This window comes from Rhynchophorus ferrugineus, unplaced genomic scaffold (genome assembly GCF_030347505.1).
Source record: "Rhynchophorus ferrugineus isolate W39M unplaced genomic scaffold, kcgeb_rfMv2 rfM5, whole genome shotgun sequence".
NCBI lineage: Eukaryota > Metazoa > Arthropoda > Insecta > Coleoptera > Curculionidae > Rhynchophorus > Rhynchophorus ferrugineus.
The window spans coordinates 15,082,440-15,110,381 of record NW_027472584.1 but is presented as its reverse complement, the minus strand read 5'-3'; the positions used below and the strand labels follow the sequence as shown (position 1 = coordinate 15,110,381).

The following is a 27,942-nucleotide window of genomic DNA, read 5'->3' as shown; positions in this document are numbered from 1 at the left end:
TCGAACCCCGCTGGAGGACATTCGTATTGGACAAATCGCCTTGGGCCGGCAACGTAGAAAATTATGGACCGTTTCCATCATCATACAATGAAAAGACCTTCATTCTGTAGTGATTAGTAAAAGAGCGATAAAAAATTAGCAATATTTCAATCCAAAATATGAGCTTTTTCTCATTTTAGTCATATCAAATATGTTTGAAAGGAATGAATTTTTTATTTGGATTTATAAATTAGAATTGTACAATATTATTTTGTTAATTCATTTATATTGACTACTATAGGTTGTCTTAATTGAAACTAGACCTAGCGGTTACCATAAGTTCAAATCACAAATATCGGACCATAGATTTTCTTCGACTAAAGGTGTGCTCGACACTTGGTACGACTCAATATCCGGAAGGTCACGGGTTCTAATACCACTGGGGCCAAAGAGGGCTTAGAATACCTGGTCGCGGAGACTTGCCCTATGGTGACAAGTTGGATCGGGTTATGTGGGACTGCCTCTGAGCTTACCAATACACTAAACCGAAACCGCCTCACAGTTGAACCCTGTGGATCGCTACTGTTATTGCATTAAATTTGGGGATATGGCACCCGCTGATCGGGCAGCCGTTATTGGGTACGAGGACCTGGCGATTCTATTGATTCGCGAACTTGAGTTAACACGCGACTGGATACTGTCGTATGGGGGCAAAAGTTATGACTACAGCGGCGGATGAGGTCGTTTCAGCCTGGAAAGGGGGGAGGTTAGCGATGATGCGGTGCTAAGCTCCCAGCATGTCGACAAGCTCGCGAACAAGCGCGTTTTCAGGAGAACTTGAGCTGAGTTGTTGTTTGTGGCATGATTGCGATATGATTTGTTTGATTTCTGGAGTATCAGTTTCGCTATGAATTTGATTATTTCTGACAAACCATGGAGCGTTTAAGATTCTCCTGAGGAGCTTATTTTGGAAAACTTGAAGCCGTTTCACCGTTTTGAGAGATCATTACAATAATAAGCAACGACCTATTAAACTTATTATTAAATTAATTCTGTTTATGTTGATTGAATTGTGGGCAAACAAATTTTAAAATTTTTCAACCAACTTTAACAATATTATGTTATATTATTAGCTTTTGATCCAGATTAATTTTTTCGTCATACCCATTTCCTTTAATTTTTCGCAGATCCAAAAACAGTTATTTTAATTATTAATTAACATAATTCAACATCGCGTATTACATCAACATGCAGGCATTCTATGTATAACAAATTGGAAGCTAAGTCTAAACTAATAACCACTTCTGTTTGTTGTAAAAACTGCTATTTAAGAAACTGCTGTTTACAACTTATTAAACCATTTATAAAAATACCACATTTCCAGTTTGGATTTCGGAATCACCACTCGACAATCCAAAAAGTGAATAGTGTGATAGCGGTTGTTGAAAAGGCATTCGAAGAAAACAAATACTGCCCTACAATATTCCCGAATGTCTTACAAGCTTTTGACTGAGTATGGCATTTCGGGATCAATCTACAAAATGAGCAAATTTCTACCGCAAAATTTATGTCGACTGCTGGTGTAATATTTTTTCGAAAGAAAATTTAGTCTCACACGAAGGGGCATTCTCACCACCTAAACCTATTTCGGCTGGAGTTCCACAGGATAGTGTCTTGGATCAACTCCTATATCTGCTATATACTGCTGAAATCCCTACAACAATAGAAACAGTACTTGGAACATTTACTGTAAGGCTGTAAAAAAAGTACAAGCAGCAATCAACAAGATCTACAAATGGATTTGAGACTGGAAAAAATACCTTAATAGCTCCAAATCTCTCCATGTTAAATTTGAGTTGCGACGAAATAACAAAAGCCTAATTATATCACTTGACGGATGCTCGATTCCTCAAGCAGAATCAGCTAAATACCTCGAAATATATCTCGATGGTAGGTTAAATTGTAAACATCATGTTAGACAAAAAGCAGAGCAAATTGGACTCAAAGTCAAGCAACTGTACTGGTTAGATGAAAGATACTCTCAACTTGACCTACAATTAAAGAGATTGGTTTATCAGTCAATCATAACGTCAATTTGGATATATCTGGTTCCACTAAAGCATCAAACCAACTAGTAATCCACCGCCCCCAAAACAAAGTTCTACGATTAATTAGCAATGCTTATCTTGACGTAACCACCGAAGAGCTACAGGATGATCTCGTAATCAAATGGATACACAAGGTGATCCAAGATTTCTCCTTAAAACATGAAATAAGGTTGCTAAATCACAGCAACATGATAGCAATATAGCTACTGGGTAATACGCGGGAAATCAGAAGATTGAAGCGAACCAAACCACACGAACTTGTTTAGTGTATAAGTGTATTTTTAACTTTAGATGATGTATTAATCCCGTACTCGTCTTGCTTGTGTATTAATCCATGTACAACAGAACAGTAGTAATAAACTAATTTGTAAATTAAGACTATACTAAGCATATCTAATGTAAGATATAATTAATTAAAAAAAAAACTTCTCTAAAGATTTATATTGCAATATAAGTATTTATTTCAAATTAGCATTAAAATAATCTTTCGTTTTTTTTTGTTGCGCCAATATTGCTTCATCGTTGTCATAAAATTATAGCCTCTTCTGCTATGTGAAAATGGTGATTTTACAATATTGTGTTTAAAGAAATTCTGCATCACTGGCTGGTATTACTCGAAAAAATGGACACACAGTGTATAAGTGTTAAATTTTGTTTAAATAAAAGTTTTGTCGCGTAGCATCAGAAAAAATAAATGTGAATTGGTTCAAAAGATCATCCCAAACCAATTGAAGTATATACGTATATATAGAGAAAGCATACTGTGTGTATTTGCCAAGGAAAAATCCAATTTTCCTCCATTAATAATTCCTAAATTTTGTTCCAGGGCACACATGAAATTGACTGTTCGAAACCTCCAGGTAACTGACTTCGGCAACTATCGGTGCATCTCGAAGAATTCTCTTGGGGAAACAGAAGGCTCCATCAGACTTTACGGTAAATAAAATTCCTTTTACAAACAAGAAATTTACTTAGCAGTTTTTGTCCTCTTTTTTTTCCGTAACTTTTTTTCTTTCTTAGACGACTGTCCACTTATTAACCGTCATAAAAATTCAATATCCATCAATAAACTCGGAAAACTGTATCATAAATTTGACGATAAACTGATATCGATAAATATTGTTTGTTTAGTACGAAATACGTCCCAATATCTACAAAAAAAGGTATATATTAAATTCACTTTCACTCATATTCTGTAGCACTATAAAAGCCGGTTATTGCGTATTCATCATCACAGTTAAGTGTTAAAAGATATCCGACAAAAATTGTAGTAATCAATATTTTAATAAATATTTTTTTCTGAAAATCGATTACCACCAGTTATAATTAGCAAACCTTAAAATAAACAAATCAATTACAAGTATATAGTATTATATAACAAAATCAATATATAGTCTATTCAAAGAAGTTTTGTACATACGTCATCTAAATTTGGCATGTCAAAACGTCGCAATGTTATACGACATACAACAAAATTCTAATCTAAATAAATCAATTAGACAAAAATACTGTTATCAAATATAATTTATTTTAACATTATAGTAGATCTAGTGCAAATATTATCGAAGGGCTTAAAACTACAAGTAAGTACACAGTTATAATAGTTTGTAGGTTAGGGTTGTGTTTGATTAGATTTACATTGAACTTTTTTCCATACCACCTATGAGTGAGCGTTCTAGGCGTATTTATAGTGGCATCCCCTGGAGACCCAATCCACCTAAACAACAACTGAGAACATTAGAGAGCATATTTACCATTTACGCTCAGTTCTTTTATCATTTGGTAGAGTGTTTCCTTGTACATGCTTCCAAGACATTTTGATATCACTGTGCTTCTTCATTTATTCTGTTAATACCTGTATACATATTTATTGATAAAACTATATTTAATAACTGCATGACAGCAACTATTCTTTCTCCCCTAATACATTTTAACGAAATACTCAAGTAAATTCTGAACAATTACACACATATCTCTGCACATAAATCTTTTGCACTGTATAATAACATTTCCTACAGTTATCATATATTAATTATATACTCACCTTTACTTGTCTCCACTCTCATCATCCTCTCTTAGTAATTGGCATTATATTCAGAAAGTTTCACTCAAGTGAATAACTAAGCTGTTAATTTCTAATACATCTAACATTTATTATTAATAAATGTTATGACTAATAAAACCAAATCAATTGTTATTCCAGCGTTTATCTTTTTCCATCAACTTTTGTTGTGACCATTGGGTATATTGGTCCCATTCCATAATATCCATATCTCATCTAAATACATAAATTAAAATAATAATGTTCCTTCATTTTATTATATGCTTTTAAAAATTATATTCTTTTAAAAGCAATATTCGGAAGTTCCATTATAATATTTTGCTTTTATTAAATTATAGTATTTTATTTTATTATTTTTTTATATTTTTTATTATTTTTTTATTATTATTTATTTATTTTTATTTTATTTTATTATAGTATTTTTGTATGATGCTTTTCAAACTAACAGTTTCCTTTGAAATAATTATATTAAATTATGTTTATATTGAAAAACTACTCACCGTTTTTATACATTTCATATATTTACTCAAGCTGATCTTGATTCATCACCCGCATCGTATGATGAGTTCAAGAATATATTTTCAATTTTTTTAGATATTTCAGTGCGCGTGTCAATACTAATATTCAGTGCAGCTGCAACACGTTCAAAAATATGTTCAATAAAAATAGCAGCAAATTAATATTTAACAGTAAAAATGCTTAACTCTCTAATGAATTTTACTGGCAAGAGGTGGCCTCCATTATCTCGTTCCTGTTCAAAGTAACTAATTAGAGACGCAATCTGTTCTATCTGGTTTCGGAGATTTCAATCAGAATAATAATAAACAGCGAGTTGAAATTTATCAAAAAAAGTAAAGCACTAAAATAACGTTTGCCAGTTTATAACCCCTTATCACTAATATTTTGACGAATGTTGTAAACATTTGACAATCGGGCGAATTTGGCAGGCTAGTTCGGTTACATATTTAAACTTATCAGACAGCACTATGCCTCATTCTAACTAGAATAAAATTAGAAGGAAAATATTATCTAAAACGAATTTACTAATTGCAGCAGGCAATACATGAAACATCTTGATGACGTATGTACAAAACTACTTTGGATAGACGATATAAAATTTAACGTCATAATATCAATGTCCCTATGATAAAAATATGTATATAATAGAATCAGTAAAAATTAATTATAACTGAAATTATTTTTAATAATGTCGTATTGTAAAATTACGCAAAATAAAATTACCAAACATCTGGCCTCCATATGTTATATATCTATAATGATATACATAATAAATCTGTAATGTCAAACATAGTCGATAAAATTAAACAATTTACTTATTGTGTGAACATTGATAATTACACATTATTTTGACCTGACATGAATATTATCTCACCTGACATGAATATCATCATCTATAGGCTTCCACAGATCATGATTTTCAAGATTTCTTACAGCCTCTTGTAAAATTATTATTTCATTTCGAAAATACTAAAATTGGTGTTATATAATATAACATTTGCATTAGTATAATGTGTAATTAGAGAGACCTATAACCTAGCTTCCTTCTTACAGTTTCTATATTATTAGCTTGCCTTAAATTCAACAATTCTGTTTTCATAAGAAATATATAATATTTTTCGTTAAAAATATCAATTTTACTTCAAAACTTGTTTAAAATTATCTATAGTATATAATAATAATAATCACCATCTTATTGATATACGAATGTTCCATCAATAACCAATATCAAAGAATTAAACGAGAAATGTTGGCATATCCCATTTAATTCATTTTATGCTTATTACGTTAATTAACTTATATTTGCCCAATTTTTCCTTTTCAATTAATCTAATTCAATACGAATAACCTAATATAGATCTACTAGCATTATGGAAATTGATATATATGATTCATTCAACATGAATGATTTCAAAATGCATACAAACAAATTAAACCTATTTAGTAATAGCTTTTACTTAATATTATTACAGTAAAGATATAAATGATTTTAATGCCGCTCTATTATTCCACCCTTATGTTAAGAATAATCAAATAAAAAAAAGGAAATTAATAAAATAACCAGAATATATTATTTAATAAATACGGAAAAACTGAGTTTTGGTATTATTGGTAGAAAACTTTATTTCAAATTTTCAAGTTTAGTTTCACTTTATTTTATAAAATTATTTACCTTTGTATGAACTAATATTGTTAATTAAGAAATGTATTTCAAAAACGCTATATAATATAAACCAACAAAACGGGGCACATTATATGGACACATGACATACAATAATTAATAAGGAACAGTAGCATTCGTTCATTTAATGTTATTAAAGACAATATAACAATCACGAAATTAAGTTCTTAGATGTCATTCCTTTGTACGTCTTCGAAACTTAGGCAACAATAAGTTCAAATGCTCATAGACAGTGAATTGACAAGAGTTCTCGCTTCTCGAACTCGATCAGCTTACTAATGTTGTTACTAACTAATATTCTATCTATGCTTATAGCATAATAACAATATGTATATAAAATTTCATGCGAAATCAGTTAAAAAAACTAGATTAAATTAAATCGATTCTATATCAGAATTATCTGAAATATTATCACTATAAATTATTAGTATGTTAAAAAGAAACAAGCAGAACTATATATGAGATTGAAGACAATCAGGCTTAACACTCCACAATAAACCGTTATTATAACGATTTATATTAACGGGCAGTGCAGAAATGAAAAGGTTTGCAAAAAAAAATCAAGAAAGATTTTCAACAATAGTGGGCTTACCCGCAGGTTCAAGAGATAAGAATTAATGCTTTGATTCATTGATTGATTGATTGATTGATGATAAACAAATCGATAAAAAGGAATTCTGCGTGTTGATAAATGTGGTGGCTTAATGCCGAGTTTCTGGACACTGCTCCAGGAGAATCAACCATCAAGAATCGATATGCTAAGTTTAGACGTGGTGAAATGAGCTTCGAAGAGAGTGAACGCCGTGGACGCTCAAAAGAAATTATCACCGACGCAAACATTTAAAAAATCCACAAAATGATTTTGAATGACCGTAAATTGAAATTGACTGAAATACTCTATACAGATACTCTAAGGATATCAACTGACCGTGTACATCATATCATTCACGAATATTTGAGTATGAGAAAGCTCGGTGCAAAGTGGGATCGCGCGAACTTACTTTTGACCAATAACAACGACGAGTTGATGATTCGGAGCAGTGTTCAAGCGTAATAAACCCGTGTGTTTGCATCGATATGTGACAATGGATGAAACATGGCTCCATATTTTAACTCCGAAGTCCAATCGACAGTTATCCGAATGGACTGTACTCCATGAACCCGCTCCAAAGCGTGGGAAAAGGCAACAGTCAACTGGCAATTTTATAGCGTCTGTATTTTGGGATGCGCATAGAATAATTTTCATTGACTACCTTGAAAAACGAAGCACCATCAACAGCGATTATTATATAGCGTTAATGGACCGTTTGAAGTACAAAAGCACCGAAAACAGTCGCATTTGAAGAAATGGAAAGTGCCACTTCAACAAGACAATGCGCCGTGTCACAAGGCAGTGAAAACGTTGGCGAAAATCCATAAAATGAGCTTCGAATTGTTTCCTCATCCACCGTATTCTCTAGATCTGGACTCAGCGACTATTTCCTTAGATATCAAAAGAATGCTCGATAGGGGGAAATTTTCGTCCAATGAAGAGGTGATAGCCGAAACTGAGGACTATTTTGAGGCAAAGGATAAATCGTATTACAAAAATGGTATCGAAAAGTTGGAGGGTCGCTATAATCAGTGTATCACCCTTGAAGGGTATTATGTTGAATAAAAAAAACTAATTTGGGCAAAAAAATGTGATTTACTGTGGCAGACCGAAGACTTTCAATTGATCTGTTATTTAATTATACAACAGCAAATTATAATATTATCCATTCATTAAATTTTCTTGCAAATAACCAATACCTTTTTTTATTTTAATTCGATTACTTTTATTTTATTTTGGTATATTAGTTCCAACGAAGTTTTTCGTCAAGATTAGTCCAAGGAACTTAATTTAATTACTGTATATATGCTGTAAAAGTATATAATAGTATTATTCACATGTATTGGTATAGAAACAGTTAGGTTAGAGGTGAATTCAATATGCGCTGTTTAACTCTCGTTGACTTTTATTCCACTTATTTATATTATTACTTGCGGGTTTCAGTTTTCTGGTTGCTTCTTCGCTATTGTCTTCACTAGCAAGATTCGTAGTGTTATCAGCACATGTCAACGTATAGCTTCGGTAAGGTTTTATGGAATTTATACCTGAGTTCTTTAACCAAACTTTATGGAAGGCTTGCACTACGTCCAGAATATAGCTAATTCGTAGAGTTTTTCAATAATGTCTGTGATTCCATGTACCTAGATACTTACTGAGATTACTCAACAAACAATTTCCCATTGATTAACAGTCTGTAAATATCTCAAAAATAAGAACATTAGAAACTGTATGTATTAAAAGCTAAAGATGTTAAACGACGTTTTTCACATATTAGTTAATGCTTTAACTTCAGAATAGATATGGGATTTTGCATCGCATAGTTACTGAGACGAAAAGTGGATTTACTACGAAAGCTTAAAGTGGAAAAATTGTGAGATACTCCGACCACATTTCTACGTCCAAGATAAAGCCAATTTTTTAATTGTGCGAAGGTCTTCTTACATATTTGTTGGCAACAAGAATAGCATAGCAGATATTACAATCCTTGAAAACAGATCTATCTAGCTAAAGTAGGGTAGAACATGTAAAAGACAGTAGCCAGGTAGAGTAAAGCTAATTGATAAATGGATTCACAGTTTCAGACAAAAATTGATATCAGTAAATGCAACAGAATGAGAGAAATAAAAGGTTATTACTGAGAAATCTATACATTTACTAAATATTTGCTAAGTGGTGTATGAAATTAATATACAGGTATGTTGTACCAAATATGAGTCATAGCACTCCGAAGTCTAGATAAACTTGATGATAGTGAATAATGGTCATAAATATGCCCATAGTAATGACTAACATACCAACCAACTCTTGTTCTGTACTACTAAGTGGAAACAGGAATCGTATATATAGTATGTTCAAAGTTTTTTGTATATACGTCGTCAAGATGTTTAGTGTATTGCCTTCCGCAACTTGTAAATTTGTTTTAGAATCAGATAATACTTCCCTTCTCATTTTTTAGTTAAAAAGAGACACAATGCAGTCTGATTAGTTCGAACACGTAAACGAATGAGCCTGTCAAAGTCGTCCGGTTTTCAGACGTATGCAAAATTTTTGAAAGCAATAGTGCTAAGAGGTTATAACTTTAACCTATAAACTGTTATGGCTATATAATGAATTCTACTTTTTAGATGTACTATAATGTTAAAACAAATTATATTTGATAACATTTTTGTTCAATTATTTTACTCAGATGAGGATTTTGTTGTATGTCAAAGCCAAACTGAACTAAAACTCAGAGTTGATGCGGTAACATTGCATCGTTTTGATGTCGCAAATCTAGATGACGTGTGTACAAAATAATTTTGAATAGACTATATGCTTATTATAACATCGATGACTTTTTATTCTCAAAACTGTCTATTCATTAATCGCAGGCAAAAGTGTTGAATTAATTAACAGGCTTAATTATCATGACAGGTATCGATTAATCACTTAATACGAAAGCCAGACAATTGCAAAAAAATATGGCCCGCATAATATTTGTTTTTACTTGAATAAACCGATTTAATTATTCACCTCCATTATTGACATAACATCTATATTAAATGTTCACGAAATTCAATGAATCGACCTTTTTACACATTTCATTTTCACAGAGAAGTATTTTATATACGCTTTTTTCGAAGAACGTATAGAAACGGATAATTTTAAGTTAAGTTAAAGTTACCTTATAGTTAGTTAGTTATAGTTTGAATTATGTTACATGATAACCGCCAAGTCTCTTTCCATTTTTTATTTGTTTATATATAAATTCCTTTAGAATATATTTATGTAAGAACAATTTCAAAAAAAGGCAATCAAATGGCTTGAAAATTGTTAAGAATTTTGCAAGGTTTATATAAAAGAATAAAAGAAATTTTAATTTATTTTTCAAACTAATCAATTGCTTAATCGATGCACTTTCGATGTTTCCACCTTTAAAAATACTAATTAATTTACTGCAGTAACAATATAATGACTAAAATCATTATTAGACTTAGAATTATAATGTAATTTCTGGGTACTAAATCTGTCATACATCACACAAATATGCGCAAGTTTATTGAATTAGGAGTGGAAAGCGTTAATTTCTCCTAGTAGGTCAAAGTTGGCTATGGAAGAAGCTTGTGAAAATCAATTGATTCAGTTTTTCTCCCAGAAGTATCAGCCACCCCTAGTTCTACAATTACAGAATTACCTTTATACCATAGAGGTGGCAAAAGATTGTCGATTAAAATAGCACATATATAATTAATTAGCGTTAGAAATTGGAAATTAATTTGAATTATTTCGCGTTAAAAATCGTGAAAAAAAACTGAATTGGTTTTTCCATAACGATTATTTAATAACGATAATTTTAATTGTTATAATGATAAAAGTTTGATCTTTTTACTCACACTTGACTTTGGCTCAACAAAATATAAATTAATAATAATTAAGTAATAGCAGTTCACACTATTAATACAACTAAACTTTTTATACTATATACACTACATAATATTTAATAATTTCGAGAAACCCTGCTATTATAAATAATAATGCTGAAGTTGTTGAAATTGATCTTTAGGTAGTAACTTAAATTTGCCATTTATAGGCTTACACCGGTATTAAGGCTATAAATACTTTAAGCTTTGTTAAAATATGCGTATGTTAATCTTCAGTCCAAATGCTTGCGAAGTTACATCTTATTAAGTAATTATAATTTTTACGGCAGGTCTGGTTTTATTGGCCTTAGTGTTCCATGGCATTAACGGGGGATATATTTTATTTAGCTTGTTTTGTTGAGAATTGGTGTTTATGTAGGAGTAAAGTGTATAAAATTTAAGCTCAATAAAGTTAAGTGGGTAAAGACTAATTCTTGCATAGTGGAATACTTCATATGAAAGTGTTAGTATTGGTTAACTATACGTTTATCATATATTTATCTCAAATTAAAAAACACCTTGCTAATCTAAAAAACGGTTTGGAATGAAAGACGCACATAAAAAACTTTATATTTTTATCAATAAGCAACAGTATAATGAGTAAACATGTGAAATTTAAACTCATGCATCTGGTTTTGTTAATTATTTAGTAAGTAGTCTTTGACAAAAAGAAAATATTAATTAAATATCCAGTTGAATTATATATAATTACGGTACGGCCCACCTACTGTTACTATAGTCTCGGGTTCGAATCCTGCTGGGAAATGATTGTAAATTTATGTTTTTAATTGCTTATAATTTTGATTGTCCATCAAATAGTGCAAAATTCAACAAGGAAAATTATCCCCCAGTCCAGTGGGTAAGAGAGGATGTATTCTGGGAGGTATCAGAGTAAGTTTGTCACTAGCCAGTCTGAGGCTTAATGTTAAGAACCGTTGTTCTGAACCTATGTTATGTAGTAATTCTGGTCCAGATAAACCTTAGTTGGTAAAAAACATTTAAGAAAATTAGTGTTGGGAACTACCGACTGTTTAGTAATTGATTACTTTTTACTACCGACTGCTATTTTTGGTTAGACTGATTTTATTACTTTTTACCAGTGACTGGTTCAATCGCTATTATGTCATGTTCTGTTGTATTGTCTATATTTATTATAGTATATTATTTGAAAATAGCAATTAACATATTAAAATACAATTCAATATTTGTGGGGTATTATCCCATTCCATAAAAAAATTGTTAGTACGTGAAAGAATATGTACATATCCGTCTCGCTTATACTACCTTTGGAAAATATAAGCACATATAAAATTAACTGCTCCAACTAATTATCTCCGTCCTTTCCCCTCTCACAATTTATACAGGAAAGCGTTCGAACATCTTCGTTTAACACATCACGAATTTAACAAAACAGCCGAACCCTGCATTTGTTTGGAAACAGTAATTACTATTTTAATAATTACTATTTTCAGTCACTAGTTTTTTGACTATCAACTGTTTTGCGACTATCCACTATTTAGATTTTTTTCAGTCGATAGTTCTCAACGTTAAAAAAAATTAATTAGCTGAAATTTCTATAGAACTACAATGTAATATGCACATTACGTATAAAACAATAAAACTGGTAGCTCAAAAAATGTTTCGAAATGTTTTGAAACACTTTGGAGATTGAACTTGGTACCTTCGTAAAGTAACACGATGAACACTACAAACTTGTGATTCTTCATGCAGCTCTATATTCGTGACCCAGGGTTTAGCAATTCAGCCAGCAATTAACATTCCAGAAATTTAATTATCTAAATTTCTATATCGGAGAGTATACCATCAGCTATGAAGAAAGCAATAATTCTACCTATACTGAAAAAAAAGATTATTGATTGAATATAAAAAGTAGACACGCTTTCAAATCAACGCAACCTTCACCATTTTACTCAGAGACAATATTCTTAGATATAATCCTTAGATTTAAGTAGAGTTTCAGGCTGTTAACTGTTGCGAGAGTCGCGAGTTTGAATCCTGCTGGGGCATGGTCGTAAATGTATGTATGTTATTGTTTAACATTTGCCATTGTCCTTAGGCAAAGGTACAAAATCCGACAAGGAAAATGATCCCAGTGACGCCAGTATCCAGGGATTATTTCTAAGTTGGTCACTCGCAAGTCGGTAGGCTTAATGCCGAGGACTGTGGTTCGGTGCCCACTTTAAACTGTAGGTCCAGTCCAGATAAACCCCCTGCGGTTAGTGACCAACTTAGAAGATCATCCCAGGAGACATTCGGTCGTACAAACATTTAAACTATAAAAAGATATAACTCTTAAATATTTAGTATATTTCAAAATAAACCATAGATAACTACTAAAACTATATTGAGTGTTTGATTTTATTAATAATTGTATATTAAGAATTTCTTTTAAGTATCAGCGATTTTCAATAAAACTCTTATATTTACGTATTTTCCGAACAATACCTGATAATAGTTTTATTAGAAATTGTTATTATCCAATAAACGATTTCCTAAGCATGTGTACAATTTTAAGTTCTTAAAAGGTCGACAACGACAAACTATAGTGGAGCTTGAATCTAAAATACGACATGAACAACTACAATAGACATAAAAGAACGGCTAGCATTGAAACTATCCATGTGGAAAGTATAGAATCAATAGCATTTACCGAACCTATTCTTACTGGATATCATATATTTCAAAAAATCCTAAACTTTTATTTTTTATACTTGAAATATTTTATGTTAAACTATATAGTGATATCCTAATTAAAATTAAATCAGTTTTCAAATTTTATATGCTGTAAAATCAATTTGAGGCTTTTGTACCTATATAACAAAGTATTAAATTCAGTTGATTGTTCATGAGGTTTAAATATGTTAAACACAATTTTTCAACACTATACGATGACTTAAGTATATCCTTGTTCTAAATTAACAGGAAAATTCAAATTTCCTGTAAATGCTGTCTTGTTGCGTTGTAAATCATTATCTTGAATTCTGAGGAAATTTATAATTCGTGCACTTTAACAATATAACATGATGGATGAAATTTAGGTCTGAAGACAAAATTTCGGCATATATATATATATATATATATATATATATATATATATATATATATATATATATATATATATATATATATATATATATATATATATATGAATGTTTTAATTTCAACGGGTTTATGAGCTACCAGTTTTATTGTTTTATATGTAATGTGCATATTACATTGTAGTTCATCTACAGAAATTTCAGCTAATTAGTTTTTTTTTAACGTTCGGAACTATCGACTGAAAAAATCTAAACAGTGGATAGTCGCAAAACAGTCGATAGTCAAAAAACTAGCGACTGAAAATAGTAATTATTAAAATAGTAATTACTGTTTTAAAAAAAAATGTAAAGTTCGACTTTTTTGTTAAATTCGTGATACGTTAAACGAAGATGTTCGAACTCTTTCCTGTATAAATTGTGAGAGGGGAAAGGACGTAGATAATTAGTTGGAGCAGTTATTTTCAAATGTGCTTATATTTTCCAACGGTAGTATAAGCGAGACGGATATGTATAAGCAATCAAAAACATAAATTTACAATCATTTCCCAGCAGGATTCGAACCCGCGACTATAGCAACAGTAGGTAGGCCGTACCGTAATTATACATAATTCAATTGGATATTTAACTAATATTTTCTTTTTGTCAAAGACTACTTAATAAATAATTAACAAAACCAAACAAATGCATGGGTTTAAATTTCACATGTTATACCGTTTCTTATTGATAAGAATATAATGTTTTTTATGTGCGTCTTTCATTCCAAACCAATTTCTAAATTTTCTGTATAATTTTAACATTGATACAGTCTGATTTCTGTAATTTTGAAGTATTTCTTTCTTCAATATTATTGAATATTATAGTAAATATTAAAATAAAAATATAGTTGTTCGATTGAGATGTGACACTCAATGGATATTTTTGTTTGAAACAATGAAGTTTCGAATGAAAGGTGAAATAATCTCTTCAGGCAGAGAGAAATTTGAGAAATAGGAGACTAACAATATCCAAAGCCAGAATTGCAACAATTAACAATATTTCATTCGAAACTTCATTGTTTCAAACAAAAATATCCATTGAGTGTCACATCTCAATCGGACAACTATATTTTTATTTTAATATTTACTATAATATTCAATAATATTTAAGATAGAAAGACTTCAAAATTACAGAAATCAGACTGTATCAATGTTAAAATTATACAGAAAATTTAGAAAAATATACCTTTCGAAGAACGATTTTTATATGTTAATTGTAATTTAGTCACTTTCACATAAACCATCTTAGAGAAACGAGAGCTTCTGAAGTCTGATATATTTATCTAATTACTTCAAACCTAGCTATTTCTCAACTACTGCTGATCCCAAGTATTTGACCTCTACTTGCATTTGCTCCTACTGGATGGCATTGAGATTTACAATAGCAGACGATCGGCTAGCTGTCATTACTTTGACTTTCTCTTCATTAATTCTTAGACTAAAGACTCTGTATCCTTAAAAATACTCGAAGCATTGAAAATGCCAAAAAGTTTTTAGCATCACACTACTTGCCATATCTGATTTTAAATACGTGTTGCATTATTGCATCAACTGCAATATTGAAAAGCAACGCCGATAGATCTTTCGTAAATCTTCACTTGGATCTAAAATTAATTCAACAAATCGTTTAGCACTAACACTAGACCTGATGGAACCATCATCTGAAGTTATATGGAGGAGTGTCATAATTGTTGTGGAACATGTTCAGCTTCCAAAGATCTTTAGGAAGACGACAAACTAAATTAAGCACATCCTTCTGATCTCCAATACTATTGCAGCGTTCTCAACTCTCGTTTTGATTTGATGACATATTGGATCCACCGAGACGCTAGCTAATAATATTACCGATATGTTCATATTTTAATTTCATCGAAAGCTTAAAATATAAGCACTTTCCACCACTTGAATAATACCATAAACATATTGATGGAATTACCAATGGCCTTCCTCTTGAAGAAAATTACCAAAAAGTTTTCCGTGGTCTTATCTGCTTATAATTGTTGAAAATTATTTGTAATTATTAACAGTACCCTTGTCCGCCTATACAAACGAACATACGTATACTAAAACGCTGTAAATTTAAAAGGATTAAACCACTTTCACAAAAGAAAGCATTAAAAGTCAAGATAAATACAATATGCCGCTATTTTTACTTAAAATGATACAATTTCCTGATTTATATATAACTACTTTAAATTATTTTTCCTTGACTTATTAGGTGCACCTCAAACTGAGCTATACCCAACATTACTTGAACGCTTGGTCGCATTATTTCTCAACACATCTTAATAGGTGTTTCTACATTCTCATACTAAGATCTAAAAACAGATTAACAGCCAAAATAAACAAAGGGAGCTGAAAAGAGATAACATGTAAAAAATACTAAGAAGACCCGCTTAACATATATAAAAGGAAATTCCAAATATAGAAATATAATTGCAAAAAGAAGGAACCTACGAAATTATATGCCATGACTACGACAAACTCTACACAAAAAACTGTTTCTCACTGTCTTATAAACAGCATCTTATTCGCTTTTGTTGGTGTGACAACACAAACAACTTTCTATACAGCAGTCGTACTTGCAACTTTATTGCATGTCATTATTTCCAGAATTTTTCTAGAATTTGAAATAGTTTTTACACAGTGTACTTATGCAAAGTTTACGAAATGTTGCAATTACATCAGTTAGACATTGGAAGTTTAGTATAGTCGACCGAAAGTTACAGAGTAAATAAGATATTTCAATTAGCTGGTCTTAGTTCAGAATGCTGCTTGTAATTGCTTCAGCGCCATGAAACCGTAAGTGTATAATGGAGTGGCTTTGATTATTTTTCTATATGCATATTTAAACCGTATGTCTTATATAAGTAAAGTATGTAGCGAATAGTAGGTAAATTTAATACAATATTCAGTACTTTTGACATTAAAAGCTTTAAAACTTTACCACACAAAACTATTACATATTTATGTGGTAAAACCCAACTTTGGCTAATTCTTCGAGCAACATACGGATTCCGTGTTGATATTTGGTCTTCTTTGAAGTCGATCTAAGAATGGACACCGTTTTTTATATAATCAAAGAAAGAGCGAAACTACTGTTTCGCAAGGAAAGAGCTTGCTGAAGGAGTAATATCTGAAGAATGCAGCAGGTGGGGTAGAGTATCCCATTTCAGCTTTTCAATATAAATTTAAAAATCTAGAGCCACATAAGGTGGGGCATTGCCATGTCTTAATAGTGTGATCTTTTTTTCACAGAGTTGTCATAGAAAATCAAATTTTCGTCTGTTCAACATATTTATGTTTTAATTCATATGGTAGCCAATTTCCTTTTGCTTGAACATTTGAACCAAATCATTGGTAAAATTTAATCGAAATGAGTCGACAATTTACTACTGAGTTTAGCGAAAATCTTCGTCCAATAGCTCCTTCAATTCCATATCTTCAATTTTCTTTGCTACCTCGACGCTCCTTTGACGTCCACTTTTCTACACTTATAACCATATGTCTCTTATGGTCCTACTCGCTTTAAAAGTAAAACACTGGACCTTCTTTGAAGATAATCACAGGAGACATCCGCTCTTACCCAGCCTGGTTACTGTCGTGACTGGGATCATTTTTATTGTCGGATTTTGCACCCTTGCCTAAGGACAATCACAGATGTTAAACAATCACAAACATAAATTTACGACCATTCCCCAACAGGATTCGAACCCGCAACAGCAGGAGGACCGTACTGTCGCCTTTACCACTGCGCCAACTAAGCCGGCCGCTGCTGTATTAATGTACAATATGTTGTTATTATCAACCAAGACAAAAATTACTACAAACAAAATATAAAACCATATATACCGTATATAAATCTATGTAAGCATAAATTCGACACATTATTTTCAAGGTCGCTAGCTAGGATGACAAATCCAGAACGTTAAAAATCAATCGAATGAAACTAGTAGAACCAAAAGTAGTAGATGAAAGTACACCACTGAAACATTCGGTAGTAAAAGTAGAAAAATCAGCCGGACCATAAATAGCCGCTGAAAGTACTCAAGTGAAACAGTCGATACTAAAAAATGATAAATTCATTCGGACTGAAAATGGCGACTGAAGTAGTCGAAATAATAGTAAAAAATAGTAAATTATTAAACAGTCGATAGTCGTTTTCAGTCGATAGTTAAAAACGTTGATCAAAACTATCGAATTTAAGTTGTGTAACATGAAAACATGTTAAACAATGATACTCACCAACAAATATGGCTGATCAAGATGTATGCAAGCCCCTAATATTCATATTGAAATAAGTTCCAAAAATAATGTTTCTTGTAAAGGAATTGAAAGGTAAAGGCGAATAAAAATTGAATTCAATTATGGTTCTACCTTAAAAGTTCTCATTATCGCTAAACAGGAAACTTCCCGACTATTTATTATACGAGAAAGTTTTCGGAAGATTTGCATGGGTTAGGGAAATGTATGAAGTACAAACCAACTTCTTCATTATTTCCGAGCAAAATCATTATTGATGGATTTGCTGAAAAGTTTATTAATAGTTCGGAATCGTTTCGTTCAGCGAACAGACAAGTGTTATCCCGAACACTCTAGATCCAGAGCCCTAATTTTTACTTCATTTTTATTGAATATTATTTTAAGAGTACAGGAACTTTTAACTGCGCAAACACGCATATTATTAGAAGTTAATAACATGTACGAGTTAGTTTTTATTTGTTTTACGCGATACACGATTTTTTTGTTCAAAATTGACTTTATTCATCAACGTCATCTCTATCAAGGACCACACAATCATTCTAATGCCGCTCTAACATTTCAGTACCACTTTTGTAGAACTATTTATCTTTTACCTCAAAATAGGCCTCAGTTTCAGCGATAACCTCTAATTCAAGCGAAGTTTCTTACCGGTGAGTATTTTTTTGAGGTCTGCGAACTACTGGCTCAGTTACTGGGAGCCAAATCTTACGAATACGGTGGACAACTAATGGACTAACATGAAAACAATAGTACAACAGTATAGCAGAACAATATTATTACTACGCACATCCGAAAATACTAAGGCCATTACCTTTCCAGTCATTTTCCATTTGTTGGGCCTTCGGGCGCTTTGGACGAGGTTCACCACTTGCTGTCCACTCAGATGACCATCGTTTTGATTCCAGAGTGAAGTGGTGGATCCATTGTCACATATCGACGGAATAATCTCCGGTTTGTTACATTAACATAGCCAAACACTGCTCAAAATCATCAAAAGGTTTTTGTTTTTGGTCAACAGTGCGCAAACGCGGCACCCACTTTGAACAGAGCTTTCTCATAGTCAAATGCTCATGTAATATAAAACCAAAACGTTGTTTTAATTTCTTTACGATATTAGTTAATTCACGCAACTTTTCTTTTCGATCATTTAAAACGATTTTGTCGATTTTTTTGATGTTTTCTAGTGTGTTCTGCATCTTCAGTGTCTCTACAACCACGTTTAAAGTCAGCAAACCAACGTTTTATTGTCGTTTCTAATGGACCAGAGTTCTTATAACATTTTGCAAACTATTGCCTCGCTTGAATGGTATTTTTCTCATCAAGAAACAGTGTAAAATTAATACACGAAATTGTTTTGGATCCATTGTTTTGAAAATAAGAAAAGTAGTAAGTTTTCTTTTGAAGGTTACTACTAACTGAAAGAGCGCTGATAAGAGGATGCAATAAAACTAGCGCAATCTATGTGTTAGACCCAGGCCTTTTCAGTACATGTTAAATATTAACTAGTTAGATAATTTTTCGTTTTCTCACTTTACCTAGTTATGCACTTATGAATAATTTATTGATAAAACTTATGGTTATATGGACTTATATGTATACGATTTTATGTGTATTAATGTAGCAGCATTTAAGCACTCTATTTCAAGAATACTTATCAATGTAATGGGTAAAATGAATAAAATGTTCATTCATAACTAGTAAAATACTATTAACTGTTTCTCTTTCTTACTTCTTTGGTTGAAGGTGTTACTGTGTATTATATCTCATCGGGTACATTTGTAACCAACTTCATGTTGAAACCTCCGTTCATTTCTCAGTAAGTGAAGAAACATATTTTCAGTGCATTAAAATTGTCTGAATTGGTACCGAGTAAATAGCATTTGAGGCAACCATTCTCCATCGATTTCAACATGTATATATTGGTTTCGGCGTTTTAAAATTACTGATTTTGACATCGAAGTCAAGAGCATTCTGGATAGGCAAAAAAAAATTGAAAACGAGGATTTGAAGGCATTACTCGATGGTGGTCCATATAATATGCAAGAAAAATATGCAGAGTAGTGTGACAAAGATGATTGAAATATAACACTTGATATAAAAATCTCAATATACAGTTTAAATTTGAACATACCCAGAAATAATTTGAAATAAGAATAATTTCATAGGGTAAGCCATAAGAAGTTTATCAAAGTTGATCACTCTTAATTCTTTACAAGCTGACCGTTACCAGTAAAAGCAGAAGTATATATTCTCCTTCTTAAGAACTTCACCTACCACTATACGAAAGGAAATAATTTCTAAAAAAATTTCAAAAACAGGAAAGTCAGTTTCAGTCTCAGTTTCAGTTTCAGTCTCAAACTGAAGTATCTCGATAAAAGTAGTATCTAGAAGACATACTAATATAATTTTACTTCAAAGCTCCAAAACATCATCTACTCATAACAAAATTTCCTCGGTTCACTTGATTATCAATTTATGATACAGCTGATCTGTTCTCATTGTAACATACATATTATTAATATCATAAAACAATTGCAAGCCTAGGATACATTGTTTTTCATCATTGTTTTACATCATACGAACTGATTCAGATATGTGGAGTGTAATGATTTAGAAAAGTTAATCAAATGAAAAGATAGCGACTTCTTCACTCGCATCTGTAGCAAACTCTTTTGGATAAAATATACAACAATGAGTTTCAAGTTAACAATGACGAATCTTGATTAAAATATGTCCAAATCTTGCATTTTCAATAAAAATATACTCATTGAAAACTAGCATCATATATAGATATTACTGCAGACCATAAAGCACATATATATAATTATAACTATATTTATGATAGGCTTCATAGGAAATTTTACAATAATTTTTTAATTTACCGATAACTGACTTGTCACCAGTCAATTTCAGAATTTCCTTCAATTTTAAAAATATAGAATTTACTCAAATATTATATAAACATTTTATTATTAACACAAGCTAATAATAATTTTTGCTATATTATATATTTATATTTGGCTCATTGGGCGCAAATCCAAGTTATCATTAGATAACAAGGTATTGCTGTATGAGTCAATACTCAAGCCCATTTGGACATATGGAATTCAACTATGGGGTACCGCTAGCAAATCTAATATATCCATCATTCAACGGTTCCAAAATAAGGTGTTGCATGCCATTGTTGATGCTCCGTACTATATTTCAAATAAAGTGATACAACGCGATATTCCTCTAGAACCTATAACGAGTGTAATCCAACGTGTTTGTGTGAAGTACTTCGAAAGAGTGTCAGTGCATCCCAATGTACTCGCTAATCAGCTAAATATGCGACGTGATAGTGAAGTGCGTAGACTAAAACGTTTAACACCACCTGATCTGATTACTGGACATATCTAGAGTTTAGAATAAGCATTAGAATAAGACTAATTAATTAAGATAATATTTTATACAGAAGATTGCTTAATGAAGTGATTTTCTACATGCCATGTATATATAATATAAACAGAAGAAATACTTATTGCCAATAGGGCAGATTGTGGACTCACGAAGAGTAATAAAAAAAAATATTTATATTTAATTTATATTTGCTTATTCTTAGACCTACTAAACTTCCTTTCATAAAACATAATTAAAATTAATAATTTATATTACATACTTCTCTCGTTGGGTAATACATCAAGAATACTACCTGTAAAATGATATAAAAACAGACCGTCTGTTCTCAATTTATTATCACAACTGACAGTTACATTTATCAATATTCTTTTCAGGTTCTTAAGGGTATATATTGTATGTATATACGCGTAAACTCTCATATCCATTCAACTCACAAGAAAAAGCTCTAGTTTGTGACGGATATTTCAAATATGGAAAAAATATGTTTTATCTTTGAACATTTCTGCGTGCGTAATGATTGAATCTCGATGTTGCTGTAGCGAATCGTAACAGCTCAGGTAATGTTATATTACAAATACCTAAAAATATTGTTCGAAAAGTTTTACCAAATAGTTTTGGGTTTTCTATAAATGTCCATCTTGTTTTGTAAACGAAAAATTACTTATAATATACTTTTACTACAAATTAATATACTTTTTAAAATGTTTGTATATTATTATTTATTATAGTTTGCTACGGTTTTAAAATTACAAAGTACTTATTCTAGCATAGACACTTTGGTCTTAACATCTATGTCACTGTTTTTAATGTGCACTGAGTGATATTTATAATTTTCCTAAACTGAAAAAGATGGCCTTACTCTGTTTAATCTTCTAACTAAGCCATCATTATCTAGGAGCTGGAGAACTTCAATACTGATGTGCTGATGAAGCCTCTGTCTATGTCTTTAGACATAATCATTCTTGGTTACAAATGTACAAATGTACTAGAGCATCAACAGCACCTCGCAGTACATTGTTTGGTAATATTTGTATGATATTTCTATTGCTTTGGCTGGCACAACCCCGGAGTTGTACACCATAAGTCCACACTAGTTTAAAGACTTGTTGGTAGAGCAAAAAATTATTATATACTGTCAGGACTGAATATCTACTCAATAACCAGTACAGTTTTGTATATTTCAGCTTGAGTTCTTCATATTTTTTCTTAACATTTAAGTTCCACCTGAGTTTAACATCAAGGGTCATGCCCATATACTTGACCATATTTCCATACCTGACTACTTGTTGATTTATTTTGTTGGTAATATCAATATGCACTGATTTATTTTTATTCATTTCAGTGTACCATTTTTGTGTTCAGCAATATCTGCAGATGTAGCAACAACATTTTCATTGATGTAAGCAAGTCCCGAGTATACATCAGAAAAAGGACTGGTCCCAATACACTTACATATTGCATATACTTGTATTTTCCTCAAGTCAGAATAGGCATCTTATTGTTTGACTCTGAAATATAAATCAATTATATGTAACTCATATGTAAAGCATTTTAATCTTATGCTGTAGGGTGTAAATGCCAAGCTTTATCCAAAGCTTGATCAACATCTAAAAACATTATTTTATTTTGTACATTTTTATTATTTACATTTACATAAAATGCGGGTCCCGCTACCATTTTGATTGCGCGCCATCTTGGTTACGTGATGTTTAGCTCAGATTCACTTTATCCGTTGTGTTGTGTAGACGTCCAAACTTTATTATGGATCAATATACGCCACAAGAACGAGCAAAAATTATGACAATATTTATTGATAATAATGGTTCCGGAATTGCGTCAATAGTAGAAGCACTTTTGCTCCACGTTGTAGTTATAATATAATGTTGAACAGGGAAATGAAAATGAAAGGACAAATGAAACTATACTACCAAATTTTGATTAATGTACCCAATACAAGCTCATATGCTACAAATTTTTATTTTTATATTGAAAAAAATTATTTTGTTGAGTCAGTAATCAATTTTGGAAACAAATTTCAGTGAATTATTCGCACTTTCATTTAGTGACTTTTGGATTGGGATTTTGATTTTGACCAATAATTCGCTCAGGAAGTAATCTTCGATCATCGATCAATTACTTACTGAATTTTGAAGTAGTTGGATAAAAAATGATATTCATGAGTGAATTTCATTTTTCGATGAATAGAGATCTGAAGAGAAATTGATAAGTAAACAACGCCCTTACATCGAGACGTTGGAGTTCAATACTCAAATCTGCCTTTTTTGATCGCTTATTTTATCAATCCTTATGTATGGCTCCAAATATTTCGTACTGTTACAGTCTAACATCTGTCAGCAGATCGCATTAGAAATAAAATAATTCGTTGAAAATATGACAGTGCACAGTTGATGAACAATTTCAAAGACGCAAATCACGATGGTGTCAACGAATTACTCACAGACTTCTATGACGTAACAGACATGGATCAACATCATTGAAACACTAGAAACTAACATTGTCCGACACCAGATCATTTGCGGCTAATCGCCAAGTGTGACGAGATTTAGTGAAGAATGTTCAAAGTCCTACAGCACCAACAGTAACATATTAGTTGAGAAGTAGACTCTCTCTTCAAGCATAGGCTATGGTTTGATGAAAAATTGATTAAATTTAAATGAAAATCGGTACGTTCCAACAATCCATTAACATATATATGTTTCCTTAGAAATTAATGGTTTAATGTTGTCATTAGCTTCGAATATGAAGTTGATTTTTGTGCGAGTCCTAAATTCGCATATTAGCTCCCTTTAATATACCTCTATTGTTTTAAAATATTTAGTTAGCGTAATAAAAAACAGCTGCATATATTTTTAATTGTTAATTTAATAATCAACATCCAATTACTTCAGAAAAGTCTCTATTTAATATCTACCGCTGCTTAGCAATAGCCCATTCTCGTAACCCAATTTTGAAGAACATTATCGACTCTTTGTAGTTCTATTTCAGGAATAGCTCGATGGATACTTTCCTTAAGTGCATCAATTGTTTATGAGTATGGTCGGAGTAATACCGGTTCTTAACATGTCCCCCTAAAAATGGTCGAAAGGCATAAAATCCCAGCTGTGTCCTATCTAACGACCATCTCCAAAAAATTTCCGAAGTTAATGCATAAGGAATCGATTATTTGGTTACTGTTATAGTACATTGTACCATCACATTTAAGTCAAAGTTAATTTAATTATAAATCGTTTAATAAGGGTCAAAAAATTCAAGTTAACATGTGTATGAGTTGTGAAACGGTTATTATTTGAAACAAAACTTACAATTTACTAGAAAACTATTTTATTTTAATGGAAAGGCATGGCGAATTATTGGAAAGGCTGTACAGGTAACACTGCCGGTCCAACCCTAATCCCTTGAAATATTAATTCGTTACGTTACCAAATGTCACTTCAAATTCTTAGAACCTCCTGTATCACATTAGCTCTATATAACACAACCCTTCTAAAGAAACGACAAAAGAGATATATTTGTTCGTTATCCCATCTGAATAGCTTACAGTTCAGAAACAAAAAAATTATTATTAACCACGGACTGTACATTCGTCGGCCAGTTTACTCTTTATGATTTTCAATATTACAATGTTTTTACCCAAAGGTCCACAGTATTCTTTTAGCCTATGTTTCTAAGCAACTAAGCTCATGCAAGCCGCCTTTGGTGGCTGTATATTCATGGCTAGGGACTCTGAGCTCTTTCATCCCACATTTGGGGGTTTGGAGGGTTTAAAACAATACCTTTTAATTTACTAGAAAACTATTTTAGCTTAATGAAAAAATGTAATGATTTGTTGGAGCAACTGCATATCACACCGTAATAATTTCAGTTTTCAATAATAATGGATCCTAAACAAGCACCACTTTTTCTAATGTGAATGATTTTAAGAGACAAATAAGAATGAGAATCGTGACATACAATTTGCAGACTTGGTAGCTACAGAACAGTCCTCATACTATTCGAACTCCGTTGGGACAGAGCTCTAAATTAATGTTTGTTATTGTTTGTAATTGCTATTGGCAAAATTGTAAAATCCGACAAGGAAAACCGCCCCAGTCACGCCAACAACCAGGCTGGGTAATCCAACGACTGTGGTTCAAAACCCACGTTAAACATTAGCTCGACTCCAGATAAACTCTAGTTGGTAAAAAGGAGACTCTAAAGTATAGCGAAATATAATACGCATTATATAAACTAAATTCACGAACAAACTTAAATAACCAGCTAAAAAAATATTTATATGAAAAAATGTAGATACATTTATTATATATAAACTGCCTACAGTTTTAGAACCAACATTTAAACAATTAAAGTAAACAAAAGTTATTTTAAAAACAAACAAAAGTTTATTCCGTATTTAAAATCGACCTTTCTGAATAGGTGAATTATTTTAACTTCATTCAGCATATAAAGTAAGCCGTAATGTTTTTACTTAACTTTCTTCACAATAGTCAGGTCTAAAATAATAGAGAATGCCATGTACATCGTAAATTTACTCCAACTTTACAAACCATTAAATTTGAAAGTTTTCCGTTGAAGCTTCTTCCAATAAACTGTCGTCTATTCACATAAAATAATATTTAAAATATTAAAACATGGTAGTTCCGTATTAATATATTCCATAACCCAATCGATATTTATCGTTTTAATTAATATAGTGTAATAGTAAGAAATTAATTACAATTTTAGAGCACATATAATTTAGTTTTTATATAAAACCATTTGATCAATTAATTGATTAATATTATATTTTCCTGCGACGATACTGTTTTTGTAAATTTCTACTAAGTTAAGTTAAATTCAGTATACGAGTTTTTGATTTTTTAATCACAAATTTTTAAAATGTATTCACCATTGATCATGCAACCGCTAATGGTCTAATATTCATATGTTTGTTCCATAAATATTAAGAAACTATATCCAGAAATCCAATTCAGAGGTTCCAATTTTCAAATTTTGACTCACATTTTGAATTGAAGTCCAATTTGTAAACAAAATTAAATTTAAAGAGACCTATAATCTCAAAATTGTTGTTAAGGCCATGGATAAAAATTGAAAAAGAATTTTTTTATTTGGACACTGTTTTCTTTAAATTAAGTGACGCTAAATGAAAAGAAGGCATTTTTGTTGTAACACAAATAAGAAAACTTATAAAAAACCAATTAATTCGATGAAATCTTACCGCGAAAGAGTTAACGGCTTGTTTATCTCTAAAGAAAGTAATTCATGGATTCTTAGGAAAACTTAAAGCTAAAAATACCGAGTTTTTTGTGAATTTGTGAATGGCTTATTACAAATATTGAAAACAATGGGGTGCAGAATATTTCAAAATACATTTCTTGCATTGCCATTTCGATTCCCCCCCCCCCTAATCTTGGAATGGTGAGTGACAAACAAGATGAAAACTTTCACCATGATTTAAAACAGATAGAAGAGTTTTATCAAGGAAGATGAACTGCTAAGATGTTAGCAGATTACTGCAGGCTTGCTGCATAAGAGGAAAAGTTAATATTTCGTCATTTTCTTTCAGAATATAGACCCATTTTTTCTATTGACCACTTAAGCATGAGCTATTTTGATTCATTATCTATTTGTAAATATATATTGCTATTTCTTTATAAAGTTAATAATAATTAATATTATTAATAAATAAATCTGACTGTCTTTGTTTGTTTATAGTACTTTAATTTATCATAACTTTAAAATAGTACGTGTTACAAAAAATCCGTTAAAGTTTTTGTATTCAGCAGGTACAATTCGCAAAAAAAGCCATTTTATTTAATGTTATAGAACAAAAATGAAATTTGTCACACAGTGTAATTAAACAGAAATAATTTTATAAACTGACAATAAACTTTCACAAAATAAACATAACCTATATTAACTTTTAATGAATCAAGTATCAATCTAACAAGTGATGTATTTCTCATTCAACATCTGCTGCAAAAAACCTTCTACACACGATATATTCAGAAAAAAAATAACCTAAGAAACATGACCTACGAAATAGTGAAATATGTCAGATATTTTTTAGCGGGTCAACAAAATTGTTTCCCTGATGAAAGTGTCAAACAATTTTTATACGAAATCCTCGTCCCACGTGGCGTAATATAAGTGATAAAATTAAAATTGTTTAGATAGCTTAATCCCTGACGTGTAGTTCTGCAGACAATCAAGATGAAACGAAACTGTCTCAAGACATATAAGTTATATAACTTGGGAAAAGGGAGAAAAAAATATATTAATCCTCTTTCGGTGACTGATTACAGTTATCTGCTTTCTAGCCATATTT

At 31.2% G+C, this 27,942-nt stretch overlaps 1 protein-coding gene across 1 annotated transcript in view; it reads left to right on the top strand.

The window, feature by feature from the left end:
• Positions 1–27,942, top strand: part of LOC143197346 (lachesin) — a 411,049-nt gene that overhangs the window by 311,582 nt on the left and 71,525 nt on the right. The window contains exon 7 of the mRNA XM_076405732.1: positions 2,914–3,023. Coding sequence (XP_076261847.1) covers positions 2,914–3,023 — 110 coding nt within the window. The remainder of the gene's footprint in view (positions 1–2,913; positions 3,024–27,942) is intronic.